The following is an 18,694-nucleotide window of genomic DNA, read 5'->3' on the forward strand; positions in this document are numbered from 1 at the left end:
AATTTTTTTTTTTTTCTCATTAACACTGTAAGGTTCCTGGAGTCCAGATACCTCTGATGAACTCTGCCGTGGGTTAAATAGAATAACTAAAAGTTAAATGATGGGCTTCCCTGGTGGCGCAGTGGTTGAGAGTCCACCTGCCAATGCAGGGGACATGGGTTCATGCCCCGGTCCGGGAGGATCCCACATGCCGCGGAGTGGTTGGGCCCATGAGCCATGGCCGCTGAGCCTGCGCGTCCGGAGCCTGTGCTCTGCAACGGGAGAGGCCACGACAGTGAGAGGCCCGCGTACCGCAAAAAAAAAAAAAGTTAAATTGTTAGAAACATGTCACCATATGTTTGAACAAACAGTAGGCTCTTTGACAGGGGTGGAATATAAGTATTAAGACAAATATTATTGGAAATTCCCTGGTGGTCCAGTGGTTAGGATTTGGTACTTTTACTGCTGGGACCCGAGTTCCATCCCTGGTTGGGGAACTAAGATCCCACAAGCTGCACAGCACAGCCAAATTACGAAAAAAGAAGAAGAAAAAAAGACAAATATTATCTTCCCTGCCAGGAAATGAATTCAAAATATGAAGAAAGAATGTATGTCTGAGAGTGAAGGAGAGGTGAGGATGGGCCAACCTAGTCTTAAATCTTCTGCTGCATTTTTTTCCCTTACAACAGAAGAGGGTAACATTTCAAAACTATGATTGTATGTGCTAGAATGTTCTTAAATCTCTATCATATTAAAGCCCATCAAGGAAATTGATATCCCAGCAAGTTTTTTTCTAGAACCTCACTCACCATGTTTCAGGAAAGTAGCTTAGGCTTACGTGAGAGTCACCAAAGATTGGCTTTATTGTGTGACTTAACCGCTATTGGCAAAGTAGCAGATCTGTCAGGATTTCAACATCAAAGTTCCTATGCTGTGCCCAATTGGTTCTCAGTAAATGGAAATCTATGAACTTTCAAACCCAAGTCACCAGCACCAGTGGCTAAGGCTATAATAGCCATTAGCAAAACCAAAATGGAAAATGTCTTTCACTGGGCAAACACTCTTGATTATATTTTATATGCTTCTGAGTTAATTCCTGGAAAACTATAAAATTTGCCAGTTTGATTATAATTTGCCCATGAAACGTATCATGCACATTTTACAAAGCTGTGTTGTGTATTTTATCTTTATAACAATAAGCACCTAAATTACACTGGGTATTTTAGGGATCAGTGGCTGAAATACAGTTCTCACTTCCTTTAGCAAATGCACACACATTATTTGCTCAGCAGCCTCATAGCCATATCACTAAGCAATTGAAAGAGCATTCATCTTGCAGTAAACGTAAAACCATCCACTTGTGCTGTGGGAAGAACTGCAGGATAGGTTGGCTTTCTATGCCAGTGAATTCAAGGCTGCGATAACTTTTTCACTTGTCAAGTCGCTGTCACTTTGTTAAGGAATTAGAGATTGTATGTTGCCTAAATTTATAACAATATGTCAGTCTCTTGCAACTAAATGAAAATGAACAACTCTGGGTTGTTTTCAGTATGTAAGAAAAAGGTTTATTGTATCACTAGTGAGTATCTTGTCATTGGAAACTTGTATCTATTTAATTGGCGTGTAGCATATTGAAATGCAACAACTATGAGTTATTTTTAAAGCGAGTCTTAATGGCGTGTCTTCATAGGAGTACAACTCAAATTACTTTACCTTTTATTCAAAGGCATTCACTGTCATACTCTGATATTTAGTGAGTTTCTTCTCTGGCTAGAGAGAAACTCCCCTGGCATGCTCAGCTGTCTTCAGTTTGCAGGGATTGAGTTGTTGGTGGGGAAAACTGAGGCAAATCTATGGGTATCTCCATCCCATCCTAGACTGATGCCCAGGGAGCGCCTGCCACATTGATAGTGAGGGTGCTGAGCTCACGTGTGTAGGCAGACACAGTCCTTTCTTGCCTTCACCCTGAGACAAAGCATGTAGGGAAGCAAATGGCTTAATATACCAGCCCCTTCCGTCAGTTCCTGAAGGTAAAGATGGGTCACTACTCATTTGGCAGGTACAGTTACTTTGTGCTCGGTGCTGTGCTCCACCCCGGGGCACCTATATTGGTGAAGAAGAGTCCAACCTCCAGGGACATGTGCTTTACATAGGTGCCTCAGATGTATGTAGCTCATCAGCTTTGCCTGTAACCCTTTTTCTAATTTGCTGAGTTTAACCTCTATTGAAGAAAGTCAAGCCTTCAGAATTTTATATATGGAAGCCTGATAGCTCTTCTAGGAGCAAAGACTATGAGATTTCATTCATGTACTTTTTGGTGGTGATTTTGTCCTTTTTTGATATTTTTTCTTCTATTTGATTAGTTTCCAGATGTCTGAGCTTCCACTGAGTAGCAGTGTATTATTTTTGATATTTCAAAATTATTGAATAATTGTGTATCCTATGTTCGCATTTAGATATAGTATTACTTTATTTGGTAAGTTTATATCAAGAGAGAGAAAAGCTCAAAAATTGAAAAAAAGGAAAACATAGTTATATTTCTTTGGGAAGTTTTCGTATATTGACAGGTTGTGAGTCCAAAGACTTAAGACTGACAAATGTAAGTAGTTCTTTTTGGTAATTCTTTGCTGTTAAATTCAGGCTCACTTTGGACATAGAAATAGAAAATTATTTCTATCTGGGGGGAGACTTCCTCCATAGATATATAATACATTCTTGAAACACAAGTTCTGTTAAAGGTTTATTCACGTGCTCTTGTAGTTTGCATTCTTTACAGTGAAACACCGTATATATATTTTTTCCACAATACCCCCCCCCTCAAGTAAAACTGCCATAACCTCTGTTTTCAGAATCTGTCTTCTCCCTTCAGATAAATAGCAGCCATTCAAAACTATGAGAAATGCTACCGAGTGGAGTTAGATGGTGAAATGTTCTCCTCGGAAAATGTATTTAGACTTATCTGAATCATGTTATTTTTGTGCCTGCTTCTCTTGCCCCCATTCCCATAAATCGTTAAAGACAACAGGATGACAAACATTTGTCGTTACTGTGTTGTAGGTCCAGGGGGAGAACTGTGAAGAGGTGGAGAGAAGGGGGAAGGTAGATTTCTGAAAAATTTCAACAGCGTGGCCTAAGAAACAACTCTTGTATTTCTGAAGCAATTCTGGGGTTTAAGTCAAGTTGACAAGATTTTAGTTGGAAGGAAACTTACCAAAAAGCTCATCTTCTATCTTAAACTTTCTCAGACATTTGGGAAGAAAATTAATAAAGTGTCTGTCCACTTCTCATTTTCACTTCTCTAAACAAAAATCATAACTGAATTTTTTCCTTTAGAGTATTGATTTCTCTACATTTTTTTTTCATGAGCTTGAGCCTTACTCTTGAATTATTACCAAATGTTGTTCATTTGGTTGATAATTAAATATTTCTAAGTCTTAATTTTATAGGAATTTACATATTTTCAGATCTAAAAGTTTTTTGCTATTATTATTGTTATAAATTTGGTAACAGTTGAAATGTCATTTAGTTAATCTGTATTCAAGGGGGCCTCTAATGAAGTACACATTTGGGAATATTTTTCAGAGTTGGGACAAAAATGCCTGCGACATGCAGCTATGCAGAAGCTTTGGGAATAAATCTTGCACAACTAAGATATTAATAAGATAATCTGAAGACTTATAAAATCTCATTTAAGTAACAAAGTAATTATAATAATTTACTTACATGATTTTAAAATTTGAAACCATCTCAATTGTATAAAAAAATGGAAACTAAAAACACAGAGAACTTATTTTTCCTGAATTATTTGTAAATTGCCGACATGATACCTGCGACCCTTAGGTACCTGTATTTCCTCCAGACAAGGACGTTCTGTAGCTTCGACCATCCACATCAGGAAGTAAACATTGATGCATCATAACCATGTAATTCTCAGACCCCATTCACCTCATACTACATTTCAGCATTGTCCCATTTAGGTTTCATCAACTGTGCCTATTCACATTTCTCTAAATGTCTTTGAAGGCTTTAGTTCAAAATTACACTTTGCCTTTGTCAATCTGCAAAAGTTCCTCAGTCTTCCTTTGACATTCCTAGTCTTGATAGTTTCGAAGATAACAAGGCTGTTATTTCATAAAATGTTCTTATCTGGGGTTTTGCTGATGTTTACTCACGATCATATTTAGATTGTGGATCTTTGGCAGTAATATTACCTTAGTTCGTTCAGACTGCTGTAACAAAATACCAGATACTGGGTGACTTATGCACAACAGATATTTATTTCTCATAGTTCTGTGTCTGATGAGAGCCCACTTCCTAGCTCATAGAGCATCTTCTTTACTCTGTGTCCTCACATGGAGGGGGCAGAGATGTCTCTGGGGCCTCTTTTAGAGGGGCATTAATCCCATTCATACAGGCTGTGCCCTATGACCTAATCACGTCCCAAAGGCCCCACCTCTAAATACCATCACATTGGGTGCTAGGATTAAACATACGGATTTTGGAGGAGCACCAACATTTAGTCTATAGCAAATATCATAGAAGTGATGCTATGTTATTTTCAGCACGAGTTTGATTTATCCCATCATTGATATTGTTAATGTTGGTGTCTTGATCAAGAATGTTTCTGTGGGGCTTCTCTGTCATAGAGTTATTCTTTTCCTTTATATTTAATCAATTCATGGCAGGAGTTACTTAGAGACTATGCCAATACACCATTCTTGCTGAAACTTTTCAATTTATTCTTTTATAGCAGTATAGACTCATGTCTTTTTATCTTATTTCATGTTTTATAATGTGGTGATATTGTTTTTTCTTCATTATTTTTTGTTGTTATTGTTCAGATGGTCCCACATTTGGCTAATGAGAACCCCTTCAAGCTCCTTTGACCTTTGAACATGACCCTGTCATTCTTTGAGTACTTCCATGTACTACACATATTCCAGGTACATCTTGTACTTTCCTTGTCCCAGCGCTGGGTAGAATTAGTAGTTTCTCCAAGGAGCTCTGTTTCTTCTCACTAGAGAGTCATATTTAGAAACCAAGCCCTAGATACTAGGCGTGGCCATTTCTACTGGGTATGGCTGCTCCTAGCTTCTCTCGAGTCACACAGCTAGGGAAGATGTGTTTAGTAAGCTTCTATAAGGAGTGTATGTGTGTGTGTATATGCACACTCATTTACAGTTACATTGATTTCTATATCATTATGTCTATTTTTAAAACCATGAGTTCATACCAGTACCTCCAAGTCCAATCCAAAACCACATGGTTCCTTCTAGTTTTCTTATTGATGAAAAATTTGATCACATAAACATTTTATTTATTTTTGTTTACATTCACCACAATACAGGGAGGCAGCCAGGATGAATGTTTTCCTTGGCTTTATTTGTTTTGAGCTCACTAGGATTCCTAACTGTTACAAAGCCAGCAAATAATGGAGGCAGGAGCCAAATCCGGTTCTCTTTCCATGTGTACTATTCTTTGTCCCTTTCTAAAAACAAACAAAGAAGAACGGGAAGTAAATGCTTGAACCTTAGCTCTATTATGCATTTTTCCTTAAAAAACTTCATAGTATGATTTAAATATTAATTTATGTAAAGTGGTTAATATACAAAATAGGGAAAAATTTGGACAGTGTATGGGATAAGTATCATGACACCAGCTTGTTAGTAAAAATAAATTAATAGAAAGCAGTGAGCTTTGTGAAAATGGATGTTATTGGATGTTTAGTGAGTTATTTATTCCCAAGGGTAAATGCATAACCCTGATTTCTAAATATGTACTTAGATATCCAAGTATTAATAGACCTCATCCCCTCCCCCACGCCTCAATGAATTTTAGATCACAAAGAGTATGATCATTTGCTAAGGCCAAACACTAACAACAATGGGGGTTAACATAATGCCATGTGAAATTGCAGCTACCACATTCATACTAATGATAATTTAATCTCAATGAGTTTGTGTTCTGCTACACAGACAGTAGACATTACTTTGCAATTTATAGGATAATTGCATACATTGCTTCTAAATAAATTTGCTTTACTCTGAGCCAAGAATGCCTTACAGCCTCCTCCATATGTGAAGACTATTTCAGAAAATGGAGCTTTTGCTCTGGAATACTCTGTGGGTTGCTGGTTAGTATGCTGAATATTTAGTAGCTGCTAATGAGACTCCTATCAGCTTATCAATGTCTAATTTCCTATTCTTGTATGGCATAATTTTATGAGAAATCTTCGGAGACCCTTATACCCAGTAACTGCCCTTAAGAGATACCTTAATCCAGTCTGAAATAAAAGCTTCTCTGATTGATTTATGGCCATATTAAGACAAGCATACCCATCTGTACATGATAACTTGCAAAGAGGATCTTGGAATAAAAATTCTTCGTACCTTGTTCATAATTATTTGGGGGGACCAGACCTTATATTTATTATTTCATTTGGAATATCATTTATTTACTGGCAGTTTCCTCCTGCTTTCGGTATTTTCTTTTTGACTTAGAGTAGCCTCTGACTTATAATTATAAACCACTTTATATTTTTTTTTCAGTTTCATTCATATACATATCATTTTGATAATGGCCCAGGAACCTAACTTTGCTAGAAAATGTTGATTTGACTTTTCTTTCTTTCCCTTTCACTTTTTCTGTTTTCAGCCCCTTATTCAATTCACCTGCAGGAAGATTGATTTTGAATAATACAGTCATGATGTCAAAACAGTACAAATTATACCCTGCTGCCATATGGAATGGTGAAAATAAAAGCTTTATTTACACTGTGTTCTTTAAGAAAAGAATAATAAATGTTTTCCCCCCTCTTCAGGGATTGTATTCTGGAAAGAAACAGTTCTTGTTTGTAGCCTGATAGCGTGGTTTATTCTGAAAGATAATGACTTGAAAACTCATTTGCTGTTCAACAAAGTAGCAAATACTCCAACTACTAACCCCTCAGCCTTCCAGCCTCTGAGACACGGATCTGTCTCCTTTCCCAGACAAAGCCATTTGGGGTAGTCATTATTGGTCCCATATTACAGAGGAGACCCCTGTGTGGTGTCAGGTTATAGGGTTGATATGCTGAATCTACTTCTGTCTACTTCTCTGGTCTGTGTACTGTCTTTGGGTGTCTGCTCAAAGCAGAAGTCCTGCCACTTATAGCCCTTCCTAGATAATGAATTAGAAATTACAGAAGGGTTAAAGACATAGGCACAGGCTGAACTTGAGCTCCTTAGGGAAATTATTTGATATTTATCATCCTTTTCATAATTCCATTTCTCATCCACATTTTATTGGCTAACATACATGGCAGAATTCTGTCCTACCTGGAAACTGCAAAAAAATGAGAAGTCAGTTGATACATACTAAAGGATGAATCTTTTTTATGTAAAAGTGTTTTAAAATTATTATTACATCCCATGAAACTTTAGTCCTTTCTGCTTAAAAAATAAAAGATGACCAAGTATTTAGAATAATTTTTGTTGTGTCTTCCATTAGGAGTTGACTCTGATTAAGAGTTCTATCACTGTTCATGATGAATATTTATTCAAAGAACAGCAATTGGCATAGAGGAAACATGTTGAAGTAAAAATACACCAAATCTAGAGTTAAAAGATTTACAAGAATTTTCTGCTGTATGTATGACTGAGACCAAGTAACAATTTTGCTGAGTCTTTGTGTCTACAGAAAATGGTAATTATTATACCACCCTTGCCTTACCTCAAGCGACCCTAATAAGTCTCAAATGGTTTCAGTGTTTTCAGTCATTCACAACAAAGCTTTGCTGTCCCAAATATTTAGCGTTATTTTTTGTTTTGGGGAACAAATTGGATGACAATATGATCTGTTTTATTTGTGCTGTTTGTGTTGTTGATTAATCAAAAGCCTAAAATCTTGTTCAGAGTGAGAAATGAGGGCTTTTACTAGCTTTTAAGAGGTTACTTGGCACATACACTACCCTCTAAATTCACTTGCATTTCTATATAATCCCTGTTTCTTTATGATTCCCATAGAATATTTCTCCCATTTACAGTTTATTGCTGCAGCTCTTGTTATATCAAGCCTTAGAGTCACTTGCCTCTGTTCTATTTAAATCTTTTGTGGGAGCTTGGGATAGAGTAAGTACATATATGCTAATATTTTACTAGATGCCAGGCACTAGTGTCAGGCTGCACCAGGCACATTTAATGCATTATCCCATTCAATCCTCCATCTATGGGCTGGGTACTATTTTTACTTCTGAAGAATCTAATTATCCTACAGATACAATTAAATCACAGCAATATAGAGATTCTCTAGATTACTTCATACCCAGGGCCTGGCCCAGTCTTGGCACAAAGAAGGCTTTCAGTAAATATCTGTAGAATGACTGATGATCTATTGACAGTCCATCTATTAACAGTCCAGTAGATTTTTTTTTTTTGGAGTATAATTGCTTTACAATGTCGTGTTGGCTTCTGCTGTACAGCAAAGCAAATCAGCCACATGTATACCCATATCCCCTCCCTCGTGGACCTCCCTCCCGCCCCTGACCCCCATCTCACCCTGTCCAGATTTTTTTTTTTTTTTTTTTTAAATTTTTGGCTGCGTTGGGTCTTTATTGCTGCACGTGGGCTTTCTCTAGTTGCGGAGAGCGGGACTACTCTTCGTTGCTGTGCACGGGCTCTAGGGCACGTGGGCTTCAGTAGTTGTGGCTTGCGGGCTCTAGAGTGCAGGCTCAGTACTTGTGGCACACGGCCTTAGTTGCTTTGCGGCATGTGGGATCCTCCCTGACCGAGGATCCAACCCGTGTCCCCTGCATTGGCAGGCGGATTCTTAACCACTTCGCCACCGGGAAGTCCCCCAGTAGATTTGTTTAAACTAGTAGTTTAAAAGGTCTTTTTCTTTTATTGTAATGCAACTTTCATAAATATGAAGATACTTTCTTATTGACCATCTTAAGACCAATATATTTACATTTTTCAAGAGGATTTTTACTGTCTTAGGTAGTACTGTATCTCTAACAGGTAAGCATGCCTTTCAACATATTTTAAGGGGTATAGTACTTTATTTAAGAAAATATTCTTCACACTATCCATCTAATATTTGACTTACGTTAAGAAAAACTTCCCTTATGCAATTCTTTCATCCTTCAAAACGAAAAAAAAATGTTAGTTGTGCTTCTGTAAGATTACATCATGAATGCCTAAAGCTTCAAGATATGCAGCCACTGAGAAATTTCTGCTCCTGGCAGAAATCTTTGCTCCTGGCAGAAAGAAGACCCAGAATGTCTGCCTCAACATGCAACTGAGTGATTCACTTGGATGTTATCATTAGTTTGAACATCAACAATCCCATCATTCTAAAGATAGAATAGCAGAGTAGAGGTACATATTCCCTTGTGTTCTTTTAAGTTTCGTTGTGTTCACACTTAAGCTTTTGTTATGTGGTTGCCATTTTGACTTGTAGGAACTTACAACCAGTATATGAGGGAAGGCTTCCTGTAAAATTAAGAAAGCAGGATCTGAGTTGTGTGTTTCTAGTATAGCAACTGCACTCAGTTAAAGAAAGAGCCAAGCATAAATTGCACATCCCAAATGATGAAAGTCGTTTGCTAATTAAATAAAACCTGTGACTATAAAAATGAAGAAAGCCATCATTAACAAGTATTTTTGTGAATTTATAAGTTTAATACTACTTAAGACACTGTAAAAGATAGTTTTGCCTCTTAGACTTATATTTAAATTGGGGAGACCCAATCTATAGCCACAGGACAATTAAAGAATGATTAACTGTTTAAAAAGGTGCCGTTAGGACTTCACTTCCCTGGTGGTCACGTGGTTGGGAATCCGCGCTTCCACTGCAGGGGGCACAGGTTCGATCCCTGGTCAGGGAAGTAAGATCCCACAGGCCATGCAATACAGCCAAAAATATGAATAGGATAGGATAGAATAGAATAGAATTAAATTAAGTTTAAAAAGATGCCATTAAATAAGCCCAGTAGGAATTCAGAGATGTCACATGAATAAATGCAGAAATGGTTGCCCAAATTTCCTAACTATGTCTAATTGCAAGTGTTTATTGAATACGGTAATGGTTAAAAAGGAAGTAACATATAGCCCTGACCTCTGTGAGCTTTGAAAGCTTTTAAAGAGGAGCCACTATGAACTGTTTGGTCCTCAGGAAGGTGGTTCAGAGGGATGAGTTCTCCAAGGAAAAAAAATTTTAAAAAAGCTTATCTCTTTCTCCAGATTCACGTCTTTTAATAATTCTTTTGGAAGAGCATACTGTTGATATAATTGACGTGATTTTTCTTCATAAACATATTTGCTATAAATCTAAAAAATTGGACATGTGGCATCATGACAAATGGTCCTTTATTGAAAACTTCTTTAAATCTTTTGGGACTAGAGTCAAAGCACCTGTCTGATTGAACTCACTGAATCTAGCAAGATTAGGCAAGAGGAACTGCTTAGGGCCACCTTGGAAGGCTGTGGACTTAGTAGGCAATTTAGTTTTGTGTTTGCTATGAAATAAGAGAGGTTGCGTTTTGTGGAATTGGAGCAAAAGTAAAGCATCACTAAAATTGTTTATGGTTGAACAATGAAAGTAGTTTGAGCAAATTATGCAAAAGCTATTACTTTATCATTCACAGATATCTAAAGCATAACTCCCTACAAAACAAAGTCGGGCTATTTTCCCTATACATTCCTTTAAGTCTTGGAGAGGTCAGGGGTTATTAACAAAAGTTTTACAGCAATGGGAAGTTGACTTTGAAAAATGCTGAGGTTCATTATTCTCTTTCCTTAATGGAACTGAAAGTTTCATATCAGCATGTTTTATTAAGACCCCAAACAGGTTCAAGGAATGTGCTATATTTCCAGGTCTATTATAGCTGCCATTCCAAACAAAATATGTATGACTTCTACGATTCACTACGCACAAGTATGTAGTAATCTGCCCTTTAATGGCCTCTCAAAATGACGGACCAAATGGCTTTGTGAAGGTCAAGTCTGATTTAAATTGTTGATGAATTAGTAGCTAATCCTGCTTGATTGAATATTAATATGGAACAGTAATAAGTAAGGCATTTTAAAGCTTAATGAACACATTAAAGAACAGGACAAAATGCTTTTCTTTTCACTTGTGTAAAAAGTTTAAAGCTACTAACATTAAGACAATTTGTTAGTTTTTGCTTCTGTATTTTCCTGTAAAAGTTTGTGTGGTTAACATACAAAGGGTATTGATTTTTTTTTTTTCCCTCAAGTTCCTGGTACTATACATTTGATGAGCTGTCAAAATTGATGTTATCAAATGGCCAAGGCAGTTTTATAGAAATCACCAATAAATGTAGAGGTGAAAAAAAGCAATTAACGTCTTCTAAACTACGCCCACTGAGATAAGCATACCAATTAGAAATTTCATTATTTCTACAGTTCATTTTATGTTGAATACTGAGTTTTATTGCCAAATACCTGACAGTCAAATTGGAAACAAGCCACAACTGTCAATGTGTAACAGCACTGGCTATTTGAATCTGTTACATTGTGATGTTTCTCATGAAAATTTAATGAAGAAAGTGCATTAAAAGAGTTTCTGTGCAAAGGGGGGGGGATGGATAGAATTTAATTACCCTTATTAAAAATAAGAAAGGAACTCTCTTTACATCCTTTGTCTGATTAGTATGCGAGAAAGATTATCTTTGTTGTACACTTGTGTATATGGAAATGGGGCTCTGGAGTGTTCTTTATGAGCTAAGGAGGAAAAGAAAGGTCATGCAAATGTATTAGCCTGCTTTCCATAGGGCACAAGTCAATTTTGTCAGCTCTCCCCAAGGTGAGGTCTTCATTTCTTATAAATGGTTATTAATTCTAAATTTCTTTGGTAAGAGCCTTTCGTAAGCGGCTCAACAATCTCAAGTCTCTGACATTTGCCGCTGATAGGTATAGAATATTGGCGTGGTTCTTCAGAGAGATGAACTCGTAGAAGAAAAGTAATGACTAGTAGAGCAGTGTTTACGCATGTGGATGTAACTAGTAGTTAGATGCCACAGGAGTGACTCAATGTCCTGGGAAAGACAGAAACAGCTCAGGAATCCCAAGGTGATTTTTTTATTAACTGAGGTTCATTGCTTTCAATATGGAAATTAACAACAACAGAATATAAGAGCTTTTTTAGAAACTCATTTCTAGGTGTCTGAGGCAGTGCAGTTGATTTTGGGGCACTTGAAATAAATTATTTTTATTCTTTGAAGCATTCTGGGTCAATAGCTGGTGAATGAGATGTTTAATAATATAATGTGTATGGTACAATGGCTATTGAGCTTTTTGCTTTATTTTTTTATTTTCCCAAATAACATTAAAACTAAGCTTTAGATGTAAACACATTGACTAAAGCTTTAAAGCCATTAAAAAAAAAAGTCTGATGAAATTCAAGTGGAATAGAGTATTAAAATTAGCATAGCCTAATTTGCAAAATGCTCTTTATCTGACTTGTAATTTTTAACCTTCCCTTGGAGCCTTGAAAAGTCATCTTGAAATTCCATTCTTAACCACTGTTTCTGACACTTGTCCACTGTAGACCTAGGCTTGGCTGGCAGCCTGTAAGCATTCAAATAAATGGAAAGTATTACTACTGCTTCCTCAAAAGAGCCACATCTTTCAACTTAAGTAAAATGTAGCTCATCAAAGTTAATTATCTTTTTAGTCTCTGGCCGTAATTAGCTGGTGGGACAGGAAAATATCCTCTGGTGAATCCATGTGTCAAACCCAACTGCTTCAGCAACTTCTTTTGGACTTTTCATAAATCTCCCTTGGGAGAACCCGAGTCTACTTTTCCCTATTAGCACCTTGATTTTCTCTTACAGAAACCTGGATTTAATGTTCAGGATATCTTCCCTTTCTTGGGAGCTTTAATCTTTGGTAGTATTTTGACATTCTTTTACTATTCACATTCCAAATCTCTCTCTCTAGTTCTGAACTATTCCTCTGATGAACTCTCTACCATAAGTAGTTTTCTACTATGTGTAGTAGGAAACTTTTTAATCACTGTGATATATTCATATTTAGGCTTAGCAATCACTGGAGCTCTCTCAAAATCTGTCAACCCAGACTAACTTGATGGCAGGGAATTTGGATGCAGGCGAGGCATGGAGAAATTTGTATTACAGAAGGATGAACTGATGAGAATTAAAAAATACAAGGCAGTGGATTTAGGTACTTACTACTGCAGTTGATATGAGGAGCAAAAGATTAAGTCTGTTGGAGAGAGTTTTGAAAAGTTTTATAAAGACGGTGATTTTGGTTGTGTGGCTTTCTAGAGACACACAGACGGTGTACTCATCGGATATGATTTGTCTGGGGAATGGTGAGAATTTCATTGTGGGCAGAAGAAATGTTTCCTATGAGGGAGGTCATCCATGAGAGGCTGAGAAAAATGGGTCCTGATTTTAAAAGACTTCGCTAGCCAGATTTAGGAGATTTGAGTTTACCCTGTAAGTAGAGAGAGAGTGGAGAACACAGATTTGGTCAACAATGCAGTGGAGTCATCAAAATGTGACCTTTTCCCTTGAAATTGTGCATCTTTAGCAAGACTCAGAGAATCATACCAGAAATTGTGGGAGACATCCAAGTAGAAGCCAGGTACCACACCTGATGGTTTCTGTTTTGCTCACTGGTTCTGCTTTAGAGTCATTTTGGAATTGCTGGCTGATGACAATTCATCAGAGGTCATGAGGGAATGTTGGAATGTTGATTACATTAACACCAGGCCCAACTGGACGTCAAAATGTTTCATAATAGTCTTCAGACAAACACCCAAGTTCTAATTTAGATAATTCTCACCCATATAACTAAAATTCCTTCAATCCTTGAATAGAATAATATACCTTTCTAATGCTAACTAGAAGAGCTGGCCATGCAGGGTATCAATGTAGTCATGCTTGAGGGACGTAGGAGGACTTTAATTTCTCAAGATCTAAGATCTGGGGCAATTTTGATGTGGGATAGGGAGAAATGAACTTTGGATGAGTTGAAGATTCAAAATTTAGGAGTTTCAACTTTTTAATGACTGAAAATGGTGTAGGCCTTTGGAATGGAAGAAGTGTTCTCTTACCCTGAGGAATGTATGTATGCTTCTGTGTTGCATTTTTGAGTTGCTTTTGTTCTTTTCTTCTTTTGTAAGGGAGAATTTCAGGTACTTTTCTGACTAATTGAAACTCTCTACAAAGGAATTCATTCAGGTTGAACCTGTGCTTGGGTGAAAAAATATACAGAGTTTTACCTAAAAGTTAAAAGAAAAACAACAGATTCAAATACAGATAGCTTGGTCCAGCTAACCTGCTTGTTCACCATGTCCTCGTAAAGCTAGCTCTTTTGGATCAATGGTTTTCCCTCAAGGAAAAGTTTTCTTCTCAGTGCCTGTACTTCTGACGTTCCTTTCTTTCTGGACAACTCAACTTGTTCCTAAAGGCTCATTTCACAGCTTCCTCTTGGTGCTCACTGACCTCATCAGACACATACTGTAGAGTGACTTCTCCTTCTCTGCTCCCAGAGAACTTGATCCATTCCTTGGTCATGGTTTTTATCATACATGTTTGAGCTCTTTGTTAGGCTGTTGGCCTCTTAGACTGTGCACTCTTCTGGCCAGGAACAACGTTCCTTAATGTAACAGTGCAATGCTACCTAGTTTGTGTTAGCTTCTCAACAAATGATAGGTTAATGGGAGAGGTTAATGGTCAATATCTCTTGAATCTTGGGTATCTGACTTGATAATATGTTTGTATCACCTTTTGTCTTGCAGAGGATCAAATTCCCAGGGGCTTCCCTACCATTGACATGGGCCCACAGTTGAAGGTGGTTGAGCGTACACGCACTGCCACCATGCTTTGTGCAGCCAGTGGGAATCCGGATCCAGAAATCACTTGGTTCAAAGATTTCTTACCTGTCGACACAAGCAACAACAATGGCCGTATTAAGCAGTTACGATCAGGTAGGGTCTTGTTACTGTTTCCACAAGCTCCTAGAGAATTTTAATTTTTCTTTTTAGTTTTCTCTCTCTTTATTTTTATTTTATTTATTTTTAATATTTAGGTATTGATTTTTCTCCCTCTTCTCTTTCTCTGTTATTTAATGTGTTGTCCACGTTTGTGATGTCATAGCCCGTTTCAGAGTCTGTCTTTCTTCTCCTCTCTGTGTTTTGCAGCTTCTGTTTAATCCACATTGCTCAGTGCTGTGACTGCATTTTTGATAATTTTTTAATTTACTGCTCTTCCGCAGTATTTGATGGATCCATTTTCTCCTCTTTCTTTCTTATTTCTCTGTTTTCTTTTGAACGAAATTTATTTCAACATTGGACTTCATTCAGAACTTGCAAGGAGTTCCAATGGTTATATCCATTAAAAACCAAAAATGTTCATATTAAATGCTAAAATGATTCAGTTTTATTAAAGTGTGTTTTCTCTCTCTTTTCTGCATTTGAACTCATCAAACTACCAAAGTTTAGTAAGTTTGGGCACATCTACTTTCTTTTCACTAATACATGAAACACAGAAGTGTTATCTCATGAGTAACCAGATGTATTTTTTTTATAAAGTCCTTCACAAAGTACCAGTGAAAGGAGGGGATTTTTATTAATATTATTATAATATTATTATGAGTGAGTATTTTCTACACATTAGCCACAGTAGTGTGCGTCCACATCAAAGATTTTTGAACCCTCCAGTGACTGGATCTACAGAAGTCTGCTTTTGGTGTAGACTCCAGCTTTTGCCTCTCTCTCTCTCTCTCTCTCTCTCTCTCTCTCTCTTTTTTTCTCTCTCTCTCTCTCTCCCTCCCTCCCTCCCTCCCTCCCCCTCCCCCATCCCTCTCCCCCCTCTCTCCTTCTCGCTACCCATTGCCCTTTCTGCCTCTTCCATCCCCATCCCAAGTTTATTCCTTTGCTCTCTTTAGATTAAAAGTAGAGATAATTCTAAATTTGTTAAGTTTTAGAGCCTGTCCCTAGGTAATTTCTCAGGGATGTGTACTAGTAAGCTGTTTACTTTGGCATTGGTAGTAATATTGATACAGAATTCTAAGTTGTTTAACTGCCTGTCTTCCCAGAATTCTCAGCTTTTGACCTGTCCTGTGATGTTAAAGCGTCTTGTTAACTGCCTCTTTTGCTTGTTGTCAGCAGAATTGTGTAGATTAGCATTCTGTTATTGTAAATAAAGAATTAATTATTCACATGTAACATAGATGATTTAGTATATAAAGCTTTAACTCTGAAAAATTTGTACCAAATTTTAAGGAATATAATAATATTTTTATGCTGTCTTTCTTCTCTCCGTATTTAAATCTCCAGAATCTATTGGTAAGTGCTTAGTTCTGAAGCGCACTTCACCCCCCACTAATTTCCATATTCAGATTATTATTATTATTATTATTAATAAAATGCATGGCATGCATTTTACTAACTGTCAGTGTAGGCACCAGATTTCCTTAGTGGCGCACACACACACACATCCACGGAACTGTTATCGTAAGAACACTGTGTAGAAATAAAATAGAACACAAGTTATATCACACAAATGTAGCATAGTAAGTAGCATAAGATATATCCAGTGAACAGTGTTTGTTTCTAGTTATTCTTTAGTATTTCCTATAACAGTATATATATATGCATATCTATATATATACTTAAATAGATTAGCCAGTATTTCCCTCAACTATGTCTTTAAAAATATTGTTTAGTTCTTTTTTTTTTTAAGACTATGAGGCTTATAAGATATAATTCTAACCCTATATGACCCCAGACCTAAGAACTCAGTTGCTTCTCTGAGAAAGGCAATGCTGCCTGTTGTGGTCTTTGCCCTCTGTGGTATAATGCAACTTGCTTTTATGATCTAATAATACTACCTAATATATTCCTGTTTTACCAGTATAGTAATTCAAGTTTCTTTTAAGACCTTATTTAATTCTGTAAATCTAATTTAATTCTTCTCCCCAGCCCTAGCCTCCTTCTTCTCGTACTAATGCTTCTTCTTTCTAATCTTATTTGCATTCATATTATCCACCCAGGTGGTACACCAATAAGAGGTAAGAGTGCTGAACTAACGTTCACAGAATGATCTTACTCATTCTTTCTGTCCTTTCATCACTCTCATATTTGTCCTGTTTTCAAAATCATTACAATAATGTCCATCAATGTTATATTTTTCCTTTGTACTGTTTGGTTATGATTGGTGACTCTCATCTTGTGAATTTTTCTTTTCTTTTTTTCTTTTTCTCTTTGTTTTGTTCATTTCTTTCTTTATGAAAATGATTCTTTAAGTTGTGATATGCTTCAAAGAAAGCATATCCAGGTCTTTAGACCGCAGACCAGTCACAGCGTACCATCTGTCCCTCTTTTTTTCCTTTTCTTCTTCTTCCTTTTTCCTTTTTTTCCTTTTTTTTTTTTCTTCTTTTTCCTTTTTTTTTTTTTTGGTCCAACTGGAGAAAAAAAAAAATCATTTTTTTTCTTCCTTAGCTGTTCTTGTTCTGGACCAAAGTCAAGATGGTCTGGAGAACAGTGGCAGACATGCAGAAGACAGCCTGGAACACCTGCTTTTTGTCTTTATCTTTCAAAAGGTTTTTGCTTTTGTTCTTCAATTCTTTTTTCTCTTACTGTCCTAAAAGTCAAAGAATGACTCCCCTTTCCACCTGATCACACTCGCCTACAACCTGACAGCAGTGCTTTTTCCCCCCCACTTCTTTTTTTCTTGGATTACTCGCTTCTGGATTTTTCGATCTTCTGTCCTTCAGGCTCTGGAGACAAAAGGTGCTGAGTATTCTTGGTGGTATGTGGATTGCTGGTTTTTTAGACTTTGACTCAGTGTGCATTTCTTTTATAATTCTTGTTTTGTATTTTTCTTGGGGTTTTGTGACACCACACTGCTAATCCCACTGGTGGATTTTGATGGGTGTCTTAGGGGATCCGTCTCGAGGTCCTCAAGCAGTGGTTGGTTGGCCCTCCGGGCTGGCATAGGCCATGCTTTTGAAGTTTTTAAAAAAACCTTCTAATTCAACTACTCTTTGTTTTTCAGCAAACATAATAAATGATTGTAAGTCGTGGCAAACTGGTCTTTCTTTTCTTAAAAATCTGCATGTCTTAAGGGAGTTTTGTTTCTTTAAGTAATATTTTCATGATATATAATAACTAATTTTAATTTTTTTGCTTCATGCAGCCTTTTTTGTGCTTGCTGCGTATTTTTGGCTTTCTTCAGCAGAAGACTTTCTTGAAAACCCGGCCTGGTTTTTTTTGAGTGTACCTCTCTTTTGCGCCACTTTTGTTACCAAAATGAAACAAAACAAAACCAAAAATTAATCTTTTGTTTGATTTAAAAGCCATACTTCCTTGAAGCAGTCTCACCCATCTTCATTTTATTAGTCTAGGAAATAAGCGTGTTAATTATGACTAGAATACTTGCTTGGGAAAAGAGATATTGTTTTTTTTTATGCTAGCATTGGTGATGTAAAAAATTAAAAAAAAATAATCTCTATATGTTTTTCTCATCGCATCATTTTCTGTCTGTGCACCTTAGCAAGAGATTGAATCGACGTTGAGCGGATCTTCCTGTGCAGGGCTTTTCATATTGTTAAGAGGTTTAGCTTGCTGCACCGAGAAAGCCTTCTCTGACCATCTCTTTGGCAATATATTTTATATCCATACAGGAGCCCTTCAGATCGAACAGAGTGAAGAATCTGACCAAGGAAAATATGAGTGTGTTGCC

At 36.9% G+C, this 18,694-nt stretch overlaps 1 protein-coding gene across 14 annotated transcripts in view; it reads left to right on the top strand.

Moving 5' to 3' along the window:
- PTPRD (protein tyrosine phosphatase receptor type D) overlaps positions 1 to 18,694 on the top strand; it is a 2,135,645-nt gene that overhangs the window by 1,916,520 nt on the left and 200,431 nt on the right. For all 14 annotated transcript variants that reach the window (XM_079926376.1, XM_079926379.1, XM_079926370.1 and 11 more), the window contains 2 exons: positions 14,749 to 14,937; positions 18,636 to 18,694. The exon at positions 18,636 to 18,694 is cut by the window's right edge and continues 52 nt beyond it. In XM_079926376.1, coding sequence (XP_079782502.1) covers positions 14,749 to 14,937; positions 18,636 to 18,694 — 248 coding nt within the window. The remainder of the gene's footprint in view (positions 1 to 14,748; positions 14,938 to 18,635) is intronic.

The sequence above is a fragment of the Stenella coeruleoalba genome (assembly GCF_951394435.1).
Source record: "Stenella coeruleoalba genome assembly, chromosome: 7".
Taxonomy (NCBI): domain Eukaryota; kingdom Metazoa; phylum Chordata; class Mammalia; order Artiodactyla; family Delphinidae; genus Stenella; species Stenella coeruleoalba.